This window comes from Oryzias latipes, chromosome 22 (assembly GCF_002234675.1).
Source record: "Oryzias latipes chromosome 22, ASM223467v1".
Lineage (NCBI taxonomy): Eukaryota > Metazoa > Chordata > Actinopteri > Beloniformes > Adrianichthyidae > Oryzias > Oryzias latipes.
The window spans coordinates 22,271,984-22,291,021 of NC_019880.2; the positions used below are offsets into that span (position 1 = coordinate 22,271,984).

The 19,038-nt window shown below is 43.1% G+C and overlaps 1 protein-coding gene across 2 annotated transcripts; it reads left to right on the forward strand.

Moving 5' to 3' along the window:
- Positions 1-1,814: 1,814 nt before the first annotated feature.
- On the forward strand, positions 1,815-7,562 carry ky (kyphoscoliosis peptidase). Of its 2 annotated transcripts, XM_004082733.4 has the most exons (7): positions 1,815-1,933; positions 2,603-3,186; positions 3,336-3,450; positions 3,541-3,658; positions 5,328-5,519; positions 5,619-5,809; positions 5,886-7,562. In XM_004082733.4, the coding sequence occupies exons 2-7, from the start codon at positions 2,623-2,625 to the stop codon at positions 7,211-7,213; spliced, it is 2,508 nt and encodes an 835-aa protein (XP_004082781.2). In that variant the 5' UTR covers positions 1,815-1,933; positions 2,603-2,622; the 3' UTR covers positions 7,214-7,562. The 2 variants fall into 2 exon arrangements, with proteins under 2 accessions (XP_004082781.2, XP_020569138.2); XM_020713479.2 differs by having other exon boundaries at positions 1,858-3,186.
- Positions 7,563-19,038: the final 11,476 nt, after the last annotated feature.

The window sequence follows — 19,038 nt, forward strand, 5'->3', positions numbered from 1 at the left end:
ATCAGTGAAACATTTGTTACAAGACAAAGCATAGGCTAGTAACTGCAACAACAAAATATGATGATGGACAAACTCAAAATCATTGAAATATGTGTTGACAAAAGAGAAATATTAGTGACTATGACAAAGAGAAGGAAAAACACAGGAACATGAGTTTCAAGAGATGCAAGTTAGTGTTGTGGAGATACTTGTGGTTTCCTGTCAGGAGAAAACAAGAACAGAAGCTTAACGGCTTCACATCTGAAGAGCAGAACTGCCCCTGTACACGAGTCCTCTTTTCTACTGTCGGCTGTGAACGGAAACTACAATCCGACCTGTGTGTGTTAGTGTGTGTCCACTCTATTCTATCTGTCTGCATGTCTAGTCTGAAATAAACGATCCAGCAGTATCACTAAAATGGCACTAATTGGTTTGTCATATTAAATTCACCTGATGGAAATTTCTGGGGGGGAAAAAAAAATCAAATTTTTCCCAAAAAAGTTTTTGCACTTGGAGGAGGGGGTTTTCGAGGTGTGTCGAAATTAACATATTGTGCAAAACTACAATTGAGTTAAATGAGTCATGTGACCAACATCCGGATGTCGATGCGCTTCTTGGTAGGAACTGGCGGCCTTGTACTCTGCACAGCTGGCGCCACCAGAGGTCCCACAGCGTCACACAGCTCATCAGAAGTGGAGCGTCTCATGTGGAATTGTTGGATCCACAGCTCCTCTGGAAAATCACCAACCACCATTTCCCAAAACGGCTTAAACCGTAACCCCTCCCACGTGTAAGGAGCTCGCCGCTCTATGGCCTGAAGGAGACGCCGACGTCTCCTTTGATAGATGATGATGAGCGCTAGAGCTGTGGCAGAAATGTGAATGGATCTGCTGTCAATCAAAGTATTGGTAAAATCCGTCGCCTTGTTTCTGAATGACTGATGGTGAGTCGGTTTGTGTTTATTCACATATTTAGGATTTAATGTAAACAGTATAATTCCAAAATTGTGTTTTTTTGACATTTCTAGAATTTCTATAAAGTTTTGCACATTTGTGTGAAGGAAACGCAGCTGCACTGCCAGAACTCTTAGAGTTTTCATTCAGTTTAATGTTTGTTTGCACAGATTAACTCAGTTTACGTGATAAATGACGGTCAGTGTGTACTAAATTTAGCCAAATTTTAACTTTTGTGGGAAACAAAATATCAACAGAATGCATGATTTTTTTTTTACATACAGTACCAATTATAATAGGTAACAGTATAACTAAAATGTAATAAATAGTAAGATATGTTTAAATTGTTTCAATGTAGAATGATCCCACATTTCAAAGAAAATAAGAATAAAACGTTAAAACTTTCTCCATTCCAACATTGTTTCCATTTCTTTTCTTGAAGTTTCATTCCCATTGTTTGGTCATTTATGGGTTTTGTAAAACAATATCACACTCAACCAAACAACAAACATCTCCCCTGTCTTAGTATATTGATATAGTGAACATAGACAACATAGTTTAAGTTTAATTAAGTTTCAACACTTCAAACTGCATCTTCAAAGATGTCCTGGTTATGCTGCTTCACTGATGCAGGCATTTCACTAAGCTGAGTTTACGGCAAAATATTCAGCATTTATCTTCTGATATTTTGCTATAAAACAACACAAGAGCAGACACAAAGTTCCCACACCGACTGTGGAGTAAGCGCTGTAAACCATCACTCATTCCAACACATTTGCCAGGACGCACATCACACTTCTCAGTTGGGACTTGTTCCATTGGTTGGTCCTAACTGCTTTGTAGTATTTTTAGGCCTGTTATTCTGGGACCTGTCCTGGCAGGCCAACTGGGAGAGTATATAAGCCTCCGCCTGCAACTGGGGACCACTGAGAAGGCACAGTGGAAACATCTCTGCCCAACGCTCTAGCAAACATTCACCAGGCGTTTGAAATCTTCCCAGGGTGAGTAAAAGCTTCAGCATCCATCAGGGACACAGCCACAGGCAAGCATTCAGCTATTGTATGTGCTACCTCCTAGTGTGCTTGTGTTTTTCAAGTAAGCATGTTCTGAAAAATAAAAATCCTTCCTACATCTGGTTGCAAGTAGATCTGCTTCATAAAGGCGTGCTACCTTTTCCGGGTTTTCCTTTACCTCACGGTAGGAAGAGTGGAGGTCAAGGTTTGCCACACCCTGCTGCCCACAGCACCAGGAAGAATTAACGACCTGCAGGGCGACACTTGAGCAGGGCAAACACTCGCCAACATGGGACTCCAGTCTGGGTCACGCTGGAAGGACGCTCATTGTGCCAGCCTGCTGTCCCTTTGAGTTGTTTTCCAGCAGATTTAATGTGCTGCTCATTTTTGGCTCAGTTATCAAGCTGCAGGTTCTGGAAGTTCCAGAGAGCCGTTCGGACTGAAGACATCATAGAGATGCAGTTGTGGCAGTGATAAATTATTGTAATCTTCTTGCTCATTTATGGTTATGAATATAAAGCATAAATGCAGATTTGTCACTGTTCTTCCGTGGAGGATGCTGTATAGAATAAGGAAAGCGTTGGCGTCTTATCGAAGGCACGCAGTTCAGTTTACGCCATTCTGTTTAACTGCCCCCTCCCTTTCCCCCCCCCCCAGGAAGTCATGCTTTCCGCATAATGTCAGCTGACGTTGCAATTCAGAAGTTTGCGTTTCCTTTCACCCGTGCTGTAAAGCTTTCTGCAGAGGGGAAGGCGACATGCACACAGGTGAAATCCTCAGAGCTTTGTGAACCCAAAGAAAGTCCAACTGTAAACAAACCCAGCCATGCCACTGGTTCAAGTGCACTTGTGCACGAGGATACCCAAAAGCAAGGCAGCACAAAGCTTCTGCCCGAGGCGGACGTGGCTGGAGGCCTGGTCTCGATCTGTGATGATGCTGCTCAGTGCGCAGTGGTTTCCAGCCAGAGCATGTGCATGAGCGTCAAAGAGGAGAGTGAAGACCAGCGTCCAGCAGCAAAGAGGCAGCTGTCGTCTGAGAGTGCAGCAAGGACCGTCACCACGGTGAAGAAGAGCGCTGTGAGGCAGGACCAGGAGGTGGATCAGCCAAGACAGGCGCGTTCGAGAATCCAACTGGCTCCATCTGCCGCCGTGGACGGCAAAAGGAAGCGCAGAAAGGATCTCTTCAGCAGCTCAGAGGTCTTCCACAGGATCGACTCACGTGTCATCAGAACAGGATTGGAGGTGAGGACACAATGTACCAGCCTAACATGTCACATGATGCACAATTCTGAATAATAACCCCGTTTTAAGGCATAAAGGCTAAATCCAGCATTAGTGAGATGATTCCTAGAGATTTGAACTGACAGTGGCGCCTTCTGCATGCTCCTCAGCTGAAAGAACGGCACGTGTATGATGTGAAAACAATCGTGCACAGCATCACACGTGAAAGCAGAAATGAGCTGGACAGACTACGCGCCATCTGGGTCTGGCTGTGCCACAACATCGGTACGTTTCCAGAAAACGCACATCCACATTGCATCAAGCTGGTGTTTGGGATCATTTTGGGCCTGAATGAGTAGAGTCTCGTGTGCACAGAGTACGACGTGAGCGGCTATCTCGGCCGCTCTGAGAAGCTGAGCTCCCTGGAGGAGGTGATTGCTGCAGGACGAGGCGTTTGCTGCAGCTACTCCAGTCTCTGCTTGGAGATGTGCAGGTGAACAAACTTGTTCAAAGGGGTCAAATTAAAAAAGAGCCTTTTCTTTTTGATTGACAGAATATATTTAGATGTAAGAAGTGAGTGAAACACACTTTCTTACCTCCAACTTGGCTCCACACTCTTTTATCTGCATGTGTGAAATGTTTTGTCCAAATGGTGATTCAGGAGTCTGACCATAGTTTCTGATAATGAATTTTCTTTATTAATATTTAAAAGCCCTCAGTAACATTTCTGACAATTCTTCCGTCTAAAGGGCCTATATCATCCTGTTCTCACGCCTTTTATTGCAAACCATATCCATATACATGATAATATATTACCGGTGGCGCACAGAAGAACGATTCTCTTATTAAATATGAGTTATTTTCCAACCCGAAAGTTAGACGACTCGATCTCTTTCACTCCTTGAGGGTGCTGCCTTTTTCCATGACCTCAACCTAAAGTCGGCCTCAGCATCGTGTCTGCGTTTCGCCCACAAAAACAAACAACATCCGAACTTTTGCAAATATAGACGTGCATATTGTGCAAAGAAAAGGAAAGCATTTAGCCGATCGCCGCTAGCTCCACTGAGAAAGTGGGCGTGTGGGGGCGGAGCTGGCAGCACAGACTCTTCCTGGAAGGGGCAGTTCCTCACTTTGTGATGTCACAATGTGAGGACCCACTCGTTTTTGTGGATTGGGAGGGGCTGGTGCTCAAAGAGCAGATTTTTAGAGGAATGTTTGGAAATGCGTGAATGGATGAAAATACCGCTCTGGGGTTTCTTTTTGTAAGAAATGAACATCACAATACAGTGAAAAGCCCACAAATTAATTCGATGATATAGGCTCTTTAATTCCTGGGAGACAAATGTTTTTTTAGTCAGGAATATTGTTTTTACAAATGAGTGGCGCTTAAAGGTTTTAAGAACAGCAGAGAATACTTTGAACGTAGAGTTGAAACACAGGTAGAAGTTCTTCACCGATGCAAACCACAGTCAGCAGTTTACAGTCAGACAGTTGTTCAGAACCAATGTTAAAGAATCAGTTGCTAGAAAGGCCCAGCATCTCCTTCGACTGCACTGTTGGCTGTTCTTTACTAAGACATTTTAGGGTCCGAAGCTCTGCAGTGGCATGTCGCTGTGCACATGTCAGACTACAAGCCTGACCCTCTTGTTGTCCCATATCCTGCATGATTTCTGCTGAGAAAAAAGCTTTTCTCAGCTTTCTGTCAGATATTTCCCTTTTGGGTTGCCATTCTGCCCACTGCTTGGATGCTATGAAAAAGATCAAACAGCTGCTCCCACAAAAAGACAAATCTGGCATTGACATGATCACTCATCGGGTTGGATGTAAGTGTAAGGTATACCAGCAGAAGTTTACCAAGAGACACAGAATTCCCACAGACATCCTAAAACGTATACGAGGTTATAAAAGAAAACTAAAAACCGCGTTAGAGTTTAAAAACAGCCATAATATTTTTGTTAATGGAGTCTTGGGCTCAAAAATTGCTTTGCAGATTGCTGGGAATAATTAATGCACTTTGCTTTTGCAAAATACATTTCCTAAAATCCTGCATAAGTCATGTAGATTGTCTTATTACAAAAAAAATAAAGCAACTCTTTCTGCTGCCGTTTGGCTGGTTAAGTGTTCTTGTTCAGAAAATCTTTTTTTATTTTGGATATGTACAGAGAAGTGGGCATCGAGTGCCAAGAAGTGCCAGGACACAGTAAAGGTGTCGGGTACCGTCAAGGCCAGAGCCTCCGGCACGTTAACTCGGATCACCTGTGGAACGCTGTGTTGCTGGGAGGACAGTGGTTCCTCCTGGATGCCTGCTGGGGGGCTGGAAGAGTAGATATGGAACATGAAAGCTTTGTCAGAAGGTGAGGAAACACCAACACTCTGGAGCAGCAGTTGAGACTGAAGTTTAGCCGTGTGGAAACACAGAGATGAGTCTGACGTCTCCGTGTTTTGTGTCAAAGGTTTGATGATTTTTACTTCCTGACGGATCCAGAGGAATTCATAGAGTCCCATTTCCCGGAGGAGGAGAAGTGGCAGCTTCTGGACACGCCCATCATTCTGGAGGACTTTGAGAAGAGGGTCTTTAAGACATCAGCCTTCTTCACATTGGGGCTAAGACTGATAAATCCTCATCACTTTCACATTGTTACAGGTCCACTTTAGTTGTTTCAAATTCTACTGTCTCTAGGTAACATGATTAACAGTCCTCTGCTTGGTTTTCTGCTCAGATGATGGTGAGGCAAACGTGTCCATCGGGTTCTCCTCGCCAACAACCTTTACCTATGAGATCACGCAGCACAGGGACCTCCTCCACTGTGGAGCTTTGGAACAGAAAGAGTCAAGTAGCTCCTCCTTTGGCATTCTAACAGTCTCCCATCGGAGCATGAACCTGCAGCTCCTGCCACCTGCAACTGGAAGCTATGACTGCAAGGTCTTTGCAAGGCATGAAAAAGCGAGCACGCCTCTGGTGTGGGTTTGCTCCTTCACAGTGGAGTGTCTAGCCCCAAGAGCCATGGAGGTTATCCCAGAGAACCCCTACCTGTCTTGGGGAATGCAGCCCGTTGCAGCCTCACTGGGTGTAGCGGACTGCAGCCAGAGCAGGGAGGTTGCTGAGGTGGATAAAGGTGTCTTTGACCTGGTGCTGAAGACCTCACGGCCTCTGATGGTGCTTTGTGAACTGGTCCACCCACAGATGGAAGCTGCTCTTGCCAAGCGCTGCCTGGCAACACAGATCCAACCGGACATTCTTCTCTGCCACGTCTTGTGCCCCTTTCCTGGTTTCTACCGGCTCTCAGTGTTTGTTCGGGACTATGAGAAGTCAGAGCTGAAGTTCCAGAATGCTGCAAACTTCCTGTTGCATTGCAAAGGGAAGGTTTTCCACGTGGATGAGCTGTTTCCCCCTAACCTGGGCTCAGCATGTGGGCCTGGGACCCGAACTGCTCAGGCAGGGCTGTCCAAATTCAGCCATAATGCTTCTGTGGTGAGCACCCAGCAAGGGAAGTGTAACATCACCTTCCACAACCAGAGGGACCTTGAGCTTCACTGCACCCTCAGCAGAGACGAGAGCAAAGCACCAGCTGTTCCGCTCTCTCGTCACCTGCTGTGCACGTACACGGACACCAAGGTGACGGTGAGCATCAGCCTGCCGGAGGTTGGCGTGTACCGGCTGGGGCTCTATGCTCGCGTCGGTCCCGGTGGAGAGTTCAGCCCCATGTGTGACTTTGTTTTGAGGAACAGCTGTGCTCTGCCGGGCCCGCCATTCCCCTGCCTCTATTCGGCGTGGAGGAAAGGCTGCGTCCTTTTCGAGCCTCGCGCAGGCCTGCTCGACCCGCTCTCCAGGGTCCATTTCAGGGTGCGAGTTCCCGGAGCCCTGAGGGTAAGTGTGGTGGGAGAGACAAGAACTGATCTGACACTGAACAAAAGCAGAGTCTGGGAGGGGGAGGTTTTCACTGGAGATGCCCTCCAGCAGTTGAAACTGGCAGCCTGTTTCAGAGAGTCTGACGATATGGCTGTTTTGATGACTTTTGACACAAAGCAGCTGGAGAGCAAAGACTGAAATCAAACAGTGACTTCATGAAAGCTGCTGATAAGGACAGATACACGTCAGTCTGTGCTTTAGAGTTTCTGCTAAGAACTTAAACGGTTACGTAAGGTGTTTCAGGTTTATTTCATTTAACTCAACAAAGGCAGAGCCGTGTTGATGCAAACTGAGTGAAAGAAATTACTTAAATTTAAGGTGTTTGTCAACTGCGATCCAGCTTCTTCTGGGTACAAAAAAGACTTTTTGGCTCTGGTGCTAATGTGGATCATAAGTGCAAATGTGCAAAATGTCAAGATAAGAAAACATGCATTTTAAGTGTATGTTGTTAAAAGGTGTACAATAATAAAAATACTATGAAGCCAGACGTTTCTTTTGGATGAATCTTGAATTTAGCAGTCACAAAGGCACAACACTACAGGTCTTTGGAACTAAACACCATATGTATTTGAACATCAAACGTCTACATCTGGGTTTTATTTGGGTTTCATGAACAGAATTTGGTCAGAAGTTAGTACAGTAATCCCCCCGTAATCGTGGGGGTTACGTTCTTCACCCCCCGCGAATAACGAATATCCGTGAATAATTGCCGCCGTTTTAAAACTCCCAGAGCTTTATGTGAGCCTTACTCATTAATACAGTAAGAATCTTGTAATGTATAGTAATGACAAAGTACATTTTAATTTTTTACATAGTAATGTTTATTAACAGTAATAAAAAAATTCTGTGAAATATAGTAAAATGGAAATGATTACTGTACATGTATTACAGTATTATTGACTGCCATCTATGGCCATTCCTCCACTCTTCACACTTCAGGAGTCGGGAGATGGTGTCGTATCTTCTACGGGCGTGTTAGACGTTTTTTATGTTCGTTGTGATAATGATAATTCGCTGCAGCGTTTGTGTCCGCGGATGCAGCTTCTCCATGGAAATTTGCACTTCGTATTTGGTAACGTCTCACGAAACGTTCAAACCAACCCTTGCTGGCTTGAAATTCGTCTGCATCTGTTGCTGTTGATGGTCCTGGTTGTGGTTCTTTTTTGTTGTCTCCACTGAATTGAGAATATAAATTCCGTGCCTTTGTACAAATCATCTTCGTGTCCAATGGGATTTTTTTTTTTTCCGTAAGTCCTGGAACCAGAACGCTAAGGCAGACTCCATCTTAACAATTGTCTTGTCTCTTACAACATTTACCATCTTAGCACTTCCACAAAAAACCGAAGCTACACTGGATCTGACCTCCTTCTCATTTTTTTTAATGTAACGCACGGTGCTCTCATTCAGTCCGTAATGGCGCCCAACCGCAGAGTAACTTTTACCACCCATTAATTTATCCAACAGTTCTATCTTTTCATGCAGAGTCAGAACCTTTTTCTGCCGTTTGGGTTCATTTCCAGAAGCTGGAGATGATGCAGGGCGTTTGGATGCCATCTTAAACGCGTAAACAATACTTTACAGTAAAGTACAGAGTGAATTGTTTTTCAAAAGCGCGGAATGAGCGCTGTTCTGCGTCTCACGCTTGTGACGTCACGTCATCTGCGGCCACCTGCGAATGGGCGGGGCGCGAATATTAGACCGCGAATGGGCGGGGGATTATTGTAAAGTAAAGAAGCTCACAGAAGACTTTCCTGTGTGTTTCTCACTTTCAATGTTGGGAGTAACTCCACTTTTAGAAACTTCAGGAAAAATGCCGGAAAAGGCTGTCAATTTTTGTCAATTTCCTACAAAAGTTTAGATGTTTCATTTAGATAAAATTCAAAGGTTTTTAAATCATTTATGAAAATTTTTTATTCCCCACATAACGACGTCCCTGTGGCCCAGGAAATCAGGGTCAACAGACCAGGCAACGAGGAAAAGTGGTGAAATGTCACATGGGAGCAGGTTGGAGCAGGTGAAGGAAGGTTTTAGGTGGGATGTGTGCCTAAAGGAAAGGTGTAGAAGACTGTTGTTGGTTTACAGACTTTGATGCAGAGACGGGGGGCAGAGCTGGAGGCAGCAGAGATGAAGATGCTGAGCTTCTCTTTGGGACCAGGAATGGTGGATCAGGAATAAATCCATCAGAGGGACAGATCATGGTGGATGTTCTGGAGATCCATGCAGGGAAGCTGATGGAGGAACAGTGATGATGTTGGTGAAAGGATGCTGAAAGCAGGAAAGAGAGGAAGGCAAGGCAAGGCAAGGCAAGGCAAGTTTATTTGTATAGCACAATTCGTACACAAAGTAATTCAAGGTGCTTCACAAAACAGAAAAATGCATTAAAATCACAATACATCATAGAAATAATCAACATAAAATTTACTTTAAAAGAAAAGGAAAAAAAAAAAAAAAGATTTAAAAAGAAAGGAAGGAAAGAAAGGTGCAGATAGGACCTTTCAGTCATATACACGGCTAAACAGAAATGTTTTAAGTCTAGATTTGAACATGAACACAGAAGAGGCCTGTCTTACGCCTTCAGGGAGGCTGTTCCAGATTTTAGCTGCAGAATATTGAAACGCTGATTCCCCTTGTTTAGTTCTGACTCTGGGAATCAACAGGAGGCCGGTCCCTGAGGTCCTCAGAGTACGAGATGGTTCATATGGCACTAACATGTCAGAGATGTACTTTGGTGCGTGGCCATGGAGAGACTTGTACACAAGCAGAGCTGCTTTGAAGTCTATTCTTTGAGGTACAGGGAGCCAGTGCAAAGACCTGAGCACAGGACTAATGTGATCATACTTCCTGGTTTTGGTCAGGACTCGAGCAGCAGCATTCTGGATGTACTGAAGCTGTTTTACAGCTCGTTTGGACAGGCCGGTGAGCAGGCCATTACAGTAGTCTAACCTACTGGAGACAAATGCATGGATAAGTATCTCCAGGTCTCGCTTTGAGATTATGTTTTTGATTTTGGCAATGTTTTTCAGGTGGTAAAATGCCGCTGATGTTACTGACTTGATATGGCTGTTAAAGTTCAGGTCAGAGTCCATGATTACCCCTAGATTTCTGACTTGATTTGAGGGTTTAAGAGACAGAGAATGAAGGTAGCTGCTGACAATTTCTCTTTGTTTCTGTGGGCCAAAAACAATAACTTCGGTCTTGTCTGAGTTTAGCTGGAGAAAGTTGTTCTGCATCCACGCACTGATCTGTTGGAGGCAGTGGTTGAGAGAATCCACCGGCCCATATTCACCTGTTGTCAGTGACACATAGATCTGAGTATCATCTGCATAGTTGTGATAAGATATGTTATTACTGCGTATTAACTGCCCTAGTGGCAGCATGTAGAGGTTGAACAGAAGGGGTCCCAGGATCGATCCCTGGGGCACACCACAATTCAAGCCCATGTAGTCTGAGACACAACTCCCAATTTCAACAAAATATTTCCTGTCTTCTAGATAAGACTTGAGCCAACTTAGGGCAGATCCAGAGATGCCAACCCAGTCTTGGAGTCTGTGCAAAAGGATCCCATGATCAACAGTATCAAAGGCAGCGCTCAGGTCTAGCAGGATTAAGACAGAGACTTTTCCATCATCAGCGTTCAGGCGGATGTCATTGGTTACCTTGATAAGAGCAGTTTCTGTGCTATGATGGGGTCTAAAACCTGACTGGAAAACATCAAACGAATTGTTTAATAAGAGAAAATCAGTGAGCTGTTGGTAGACAACTTTTTCAAGGACTTTTCCTAAAAATGGCAGATTAGAGATAGGTCTGTAATTATTCAGTACAGTGGGATCAAGACCGCTCTTTTTCAGGAGGGGTTTAATGACTGCAGTTTTTAAGGCCTCTGGAAATATTCCAGATTGAAGAGACATGTTAACTATTTGAGTAATTGATGGCAACACACTGTTCAAGACAGACTTTAGAAATCTAGTGGGTAACACATCAAGGCAGCATGTAGACAAGCTCAGACGGGTGATGGTCTCTTGTACGGCAAAGCGTAGGTGCATAAGGTGTGGTTGGCTCAAACGTTCTCTGAGTGACCAAGAAAGCTGGAAGGTTTATAAAGGCTTTAGAGCAACTCATGTTCTGATGGTAAGGTCTTGTGTACTTCATCAGAACGATGCAGAACCACAGACTTACAACAGCAAGCCTTAGAACAACCACATTAGGAACATAAACTACATAACAGGTGAGCCATTCTGACATGTTTTCTCTTTTTTCTTGAATATTATTTACTTTAGATTGCATGTAATGTTTTGTGCATTTAATACTGTTCACTTTGCTTGATTGTGAAGGTGTCTCGTCTGCGATGTGCTGTGATACGTTGATGTTTTAAAGCGTCAAACGCTGCAATCATCAGAAACACCTCACGCCTGAGAGCGATGCACACTAAGCTTTTGGCCTTCAGCAAACTTATTTCTGACCCCTGAATCCTTCAAACTTGATGCCAAGGTGCCTTTAAAATTGTTCTTAAAAAAGGGACACCACAAAGTGGTAACCAAGAACGATATTGGGATCTTATAATTTGAAATGAACTCATTTTACAGTTCAATTTCCAACACTTGTCACACATTAGGGGTAGGATATTTGTTCTGAACATTTGACCCACCCTCTGATGGAGCTGCAGTTGTGCTCCAGAACCCCTAAATCAGCCCTAAAAGCTCAGTGTCACGAAGAGGACAATTTAGATTTGAACCAACAATCTCCTGCTTACAGTCCACTCCACCCATGGACCAACCATTTTGTGAAATATAAAGCAGATTTTTATTTCATTCAGCTTGAAAAAAGGCTGAGTATTTTTAGAATGGCCTTTAAAAACATGTTATTACATGTATTACAGGGATTAAGTATTTTAGAGCAGATTTTTTTTTGTTGGACTGAGTTGCTTCCAGATTAGCCCCTTTAACCTAAGAAGGAGTGAAAGGAATCATTTTACCTCCAGGGCAGCTCAGAATCCCGTCTGGGATGGGGTCAGGGCTGTTTTTTCTTTTCCAATACTTGAGTAAAATGTTACTTTTGGCCATTTATAAACACAAATAGAATCTTAAAAGTGAAACACACTAGTCCATTGTTGTAACCACATGCAGGCCTGTTCGACGGGCTTTGGCAGCGCCTGTGTGAGTGAAGTGTTTACATGCGGGTGTCATAACAGCCCCCAAATAGCCTGCCTCTGCGAAGAAAGACTACAATAGTAGGGCGGGTGGGAGAATAAGGGCGGCTATTGCCCCCGGAAGAGATATGTTAAGTGAGTGTTTCAAGTGAGTTAAGTGTGTATCGGGCGGGCCGCTTTCAGCCGAGTCGCTGGGGAGTAACTGGCGGCACAGTGGTGGCCGGACAGAGGTGAGGAAATGCTGATGTCAGAGGTTAGTCATGTGGGGATGGGGGGTGGGGGGTGGGGTGTCTGCCTGGCAACAATGCAAAGGGCACGAACAGACATCACATGCCGAAACACATGGAACCCGAGGAAATGCAGGGAGTTGTGGGACAAGATTCCCCACATTTTTTCCAGTTCTGTTTCGGCAGCCAGTTTCCCCTGAAGCCTCTGCTTCCAGGCAGAAAACACGCGCTCTGTGGAGGCCGTGCCTCCACACCGCCACCGCCAATGGAGTCCGAATCCCTGTAAAAGAGAGCTTTGTGCCTCTAATGATACACGGACAAGTATTTAAAGCTGGAGGGCCTCATGTTCTCTCGCTGGGTGACAAATCCACTCTGATGCCAAACAGGCCGGATGCATACCTTCTTGACATCTGAAACAAACCAGCACAGCAACAAGCTGTTCTCACATTACAACATAATGCACAGGATGGGAAATCAACAGCCACACGTTTGTTCTATGGTGCAGTTAACAGCATTGGTTTAAAAAAGCATCCTCCACTGGATACAAAATAAAGTTACAGTTAGAGTACAGGTGATTTCTTGTCCTCCCTCTGATCAACACGTGGAACTGGAAGACATTTCTTATCCCAAAAGAGAAGTAAATATGATTCTCCCTTTAATTTATAGGTTTCCTGTGGAAATCAACAACCACATATTAAACTGTCTTTAGTTTCTTGAAACTTTGCTTTTGTAATTTAATTTCAGGCAAGTTAATAATAATCACAACTATGCATAGGCCTATAGGAGAAGCAGCTATGTATCTGGTAAAAAGACATGGTATTATGTTGAAAAAAACTAATTGTGTTGCAGGTCATTTTGTCTCGTATTGTGAAAATCCACTCAAAGCTGTCAAAAAAACAATCAACAACTTGATTTTGTTTTTTATAAACATTTAGAAAAGAGGTATGGCAGTAAATTTGAATTCCTCCTCCAGGTAGTTTTCCAGTTTATTCTAGATTTTGCAACACAGGCAGCTCACATTTTGATGCTACTTGACAGGCTCGTTGGGTGTGTACTGTCTGAAACAGTTTGTAACAAGATCTACAGTTACATGCAGACCAGGATTGTCCAACAAAAGGAGACAGTTAACCTGTGATAATACTTCTTCAGCTATAAACCTTCGGGAGCTCATTTTTGATGTGTTGGTCAAGGAGACGGCATGAAAAAGTAGCAAGAAAAAACAAACTTAAAACAATTGAGCATTTGTTTATGAATGGATTGAGGTTTTTGGAGGATTTTTACTGTTGGTGTTACACATAATTATGAAAATGCCGCATCTTTTGGAATAATCCTGGAGATGAGTTATATGATTTAGTTTTTTAATCTTTTAAAAGACCAAAATGATATTCAAAATAACAGGTTTTAAAAAGAAATCCAATCCCTCTGATTTGTTTCACAAAGACACACACAGGACGTCACACACCAAGCAGAAATGGACTTGATGCCAGGAGTCCAGCTCCAACAAATGGACAAAAGACCAAAGAAAACTGAATAATTAGTTTTTTTATTTCTAAGGCTTTTTTTGTTTTGTTCTGCAGCGTGTTCACATTTGTACAATTTTGACAGAACAGTTTTTTTGGAGAGCAAAATATTACACATTATTTAAGGTTTCATTTGATTAATACTGGATTCATATTCATATGTTTACATGATTTTTGTACATTTGAACATTTTCACGATTGGAAAGGAGCAGAAGTGAAGAATACACTTCTTATAGTTGTCTGCCCCCTTTTAAAAATTGCATAATTTCTGCATTTCTCACACCGTCACCATGTGGGCCCCAGATGGGTTTGTCCGCAGTGTCCATGGTGGCACCAGGCAGCTGGCTAACGCTGCCCGGACGCTCTGCTCCCCGGTGGACAACTTAAGCTAGCTTCCAGTTCAGTGAGTGTCCACTTGAAGCAATGTGGGCAAACATGGGTGGGGCCACCGTGGAAACTGCGGCTAAACCCATCTGGGGCCCACATTTTCTGCCCATTTTTAAACCAGATGGGGCCCACTCTGCCTTGCTGACTTGGCAGCTCATAGATTGAATCAGGGAAGAAAAAACAAATGTTGTTTTGATATAGGATTTCTTTTAAAAGCGTAGAATTTTAGTTGCAAACGTCCAGCCTGAACTCAAACGGAGTTTGTTGTGCAGGAGACCAGATCTGTGTTAAGGTCTGCTGGGGTCCCACGCAAAACAAACCGCTTTAGCATCAGACATCAAACTGATATAAAACTTTATATCCCTTCTAGGGTTTCCTGACCAAACATAAAAAAGGATTAGGCTTTCTAAAAATACAGCTTTTCCGCAAAAGTTGCAACACTTCCTTACTTACGGAAAATCAATGTACTCCTCTAATTAAGTATGCGCAGAATGAAGCTGGTTAGAAATAAACTGCCCAATAACCCTCGACTCATTCCAATATTAGCCTAACTTTTATCTGCCCCCCCCCCCAGGCTTTGTAAAAGAGAGACCATTTAAAAAAATAGCTCTGCAGACACTTCTGAAGGACAGATCCCTGCCTGACAACACCTCCACTCCTGTCAGAAGTGAGAGATGGAGCTCAGAACGCTGCTTTAATCTGAGCTTTCTCCGCTGCAGCCAAGAAACCAGCGGATCAGAGAAACTGACATCCCCAACTTATCAGATTCTAAAGGCTTTTTTATTTATTTTTTCAGTGGAAAAAATACATTTGCTTTTGTTGTTTTAAGGCTGTGTGGGAAGAATGACAATATTTGCATCACAACTGTTAAATTCTAACACAATACATGTGTTTTCACTGTGATTTTCTCAGGTTTCTCAAATAAATACAAATTTGCTAAAAAACATTGTGAGAGAAAACATCAGAGCAGTCATGAGATATCTCCAAGATGCAAGACATTGTGTACGCAGCCGAGCTGGTGTCACAGTGAGTTGAAATATTTGTTAGTGGTAATTAGATTTAAATATAGCACACATTACGCAACTCTGGTCTCTTTGAGGACCTGCTTTTAATCTCTCGGCGGATCAGAGTATCACTTTCTCTGCTCCTAAATGCAGCGGGGTTCAGTCTTCTGGCATATGCAGTCTTCCATACATCTGCCTCCCATCCATTTCACTGTCAATTAAGGTAACTCTCTGCGGTATTACATAATTACAGAAGCATGACAACTGTTGCTCCAAACAGGCGGCTTAGAAAGCGCATCTCTGAAACGCTAAAAAATGAGGATGCAGCTTGAAAGGCAGCAATGCCTGTGTCCTTAAGGGATTACGTTGTTATGTTATCCAGCTTCATTTCCAAAAAGCCCCGGAACTGCTTTGAATGTTGTCATGTGGGTCATTTGACGGCAGAGTAACTACTTTTTTTCAAGAGGCTTTTAATTGCACTGAGCCCTGGACCTGTTACATGAGCTGTGGGTGCTTTCAGCGGGAATCCAGCTGTGCACAGGACACCAGCTGTGACAGTCACAGTTTAGCGCTCACTGCTTTCTGCAGCTTTGTCCTCAAAGAGCAGCTGCACCTGAGGGCTCGGGATGCCGATGACACAAAAACACAGAACAAGGAGTAAAGACAATTGGGCTGATCTTACAGTGAAGAAAAGAAGTATTTGAGCCCTTACTAATCTTGAAGGTTTGCCCAATTAAAATAAATAAACAGTCTGCTGTCCTAATGGGCGGTTCAATTGTGCAGTGAGAGATAGAAAATGACAAAGAAATATCAAGAAATCCACGTTAAAGAATTTATATGCATTTATTTGCATATAAATTAAACATATAAATATGAATTAAATTTTGCATATTCACATATCATTGCGGGAAACAAGTATTTGGTCCCCTAGTAACCATCAAGAGTTCTGGTTCACACAGACTCTCCTGCCACCTGAACTAATCGCCTGTAGAAAAGTCACCTGTCCACAGGATTCTATTCAATTCTATTCATTTTTCTTTATTTCAAACACAAACGAAAATAAACACAAGAGTTTAAAATGGACAAATGAAACAAGACAGTGTGCTTGAAAAGGAGTGGGTTGAAGAGAAATCCTGTATGATCTGCATTCACATTACATTATGCATAGCTCCTATGCAGAAGTAACATTGTTGTTTTTATTGATCATATCTGGCCTTGTACAGTTCCATTAGTGTCTTCTTGTAGGTTTTTTTTGAATGCATGCACATTTTTGGTTTGTTTTAAACCTTTGTCCATTCCGTTCCATAGATCCACAGCACATTTTAATTTGTGTAGTACGAATTCACTGCTTTTTGAAGTTCATATGATTTCTCAAATTGTAACTTGCATCTTTGTCCTTGAGTGTTTGTTGTATGCTAATTGGAAGTAATTTACTTCTGGCTTTTTACATGATGAGGGCTGTTTTAAGTTTATCTAGTTCCCATACTTGCAATAAACCCAACTTTCCTCACCATGAACTATTGGAATAGCTTTTTTTGTAGGATATACAAGCACTGTTAATTTGTTTTATAAGTTTTTCCCCAAACTTCTACACTGTTCTAGTAATCAAGCTTTGTGAGTGTATGACGCGTTTTTCCCAACACTGCTATGCTTTTAACAAGTTTAGCTCAGACTTGCTTTATTTGTGGCTTCCAGCTTATTTTGTCGTCCATAATTAGTCAGAGGAACTCGATTTCAGTCACTCTTTCCAAAACATGATCAGTAATATTAATTCTTAAATCAACAGCTCCTGGGACCACTCGAGCTCTCAAACTCCCCCACCAAGTTGAGGTGTCGTTTCAGCTTCACAAACGGAAAATCGTCCAAGAGGATTGGGATCCAGATCAGCTCAAACACAGTCTCACCAAAGCAGATGACAAACCAATGGCAGCAAATTTTAGGTTGACGAAAATAGGGAACTTCTGCTGTGGCTGTAAAGTCACAGGTGACTTTCTGGCACTCATCGTCTTCTTCTGTGGTTTATTGGCAGTTTGGCACACAGCTTTTTGATGCATTGCCACCACCCAGTCTGTAACGCAGATCTGGAATTGTTTTTCTCCCAAACTCTTTCTCTGATCTCACTAAGTGCCACCTAGATTCTCCATAACAACTTTGTTTACTTGAGAAAGAAAATCAAAATGTCATAAGCACCTCTGTTGCTTTTCTATTCTATTCTCGACTGCCATGCATACGTGTTGCATGTCATTATTGCATGGTCTTTAGTCTTGGCATCACCACAGAATTCCCACTCGCATGATTTCCTATTGGCAAGGATCAGCAGAGCAAGTGAGATGAGTTAACCAGATTAACTGGCAAGGCTGCCTGCTGATGGGGGAAGGGGCGTGTCTCGAAGATAAGAAATGTCTGCCAATCAGACTTTCCAGCAAGTGGGATCAAAGACTTATTTCCCTCAATGAAATGCAAATACTTGTAATTAGCCTCTTTAAAGTGGATTTCTTGATTTTCTTTGTGATTTTCTGTCTCTCACTGCTCAAATCAAGCTGCCATTAGGATAACAAACTGTCAAATAAATTCTTATTTCCTCCAAGTCATGGAAGCAAACTTTCAGGAATCATCGGTGATCTGAGTTTATGCAGGATTGTTTATTCTCTTCATTTTTCTGACTGTCAGCATGTTCATGTGGCAGAGTTGAAAAGAAAAATCCAAAGAAGAACATCTGTAGTCATAACTTGTTTAGCAAAATGTAAGTGCGTAGCACCGGGTACTGAGAATCTTTCACATTCAAGATTTTATGCAGGGGCGGGGCTACAGGGGGGCAGGTGCCCCTCCAGCAAATAGGTTTTCCCCACTCTTGCCCAAGCCCGATTTCTGAGTCAATATTAGTATTGTAATTCCCAACATTTAAGCAATACAAGCTTTTTCAGGGATTGGCAAAATAACAAAAGCAAGATTTTTAAATAAAACGACAACAATAATATAAACTTTTAGAACTGCGTATTTTTTTATCCATTCATCTGCATTGGCCTTCCACTGGGGTTTTGCCACCCTTTCAAAGTCTTTCAAAGTCTTTTGCCCCCCATATAAAATGTTGTAGCTCCGCCCCTGGTTCTGGTCCTCTATAACCATGTGAAGTGGCTGTGGCCCTTTCTTTTCCCACGCTGTCATTCCATTCATTCCTCTCTGCTTTGGGCAACAGCCACTCAGTCCACACGTTTCCATCCAGCGAATGTCCGTTTTCTCTCCTTTATGTTTCATCTGTCTGTCTCTCCTCTTTCCAGCTCGCTGCGTTAAACCTCCTCCACCTCAGTCGTCAGCACATTCGTCCCATAGAGCATCATCAGTGCCATGACCACTAGCAGCTTGTAGACCGTGGAGGATCTTCATCTGCTGGTTCTGATTCTGAGCTTGCTAGGCCATATCCCAAAGTCCAACTGCAAAAGGACCTTTGGATCCTTCATGATCTTCTGAGATTGCTCCGTACTGAGCTTCTGCTATCCTCCAGCTCATGCGACAGATCTACCACAGTTCAGTCATGGACCTGCATAAACTACAGCAGTGCTATATGTCCTCTGCAAACAAGCTTGACACTAACTTTGTTCAATCTGCCTGTTACACTGCTGATCCCCCCATAAATATAAGTTATTAAATACCCAACGTGTGTTGCATGGCTTACACATCC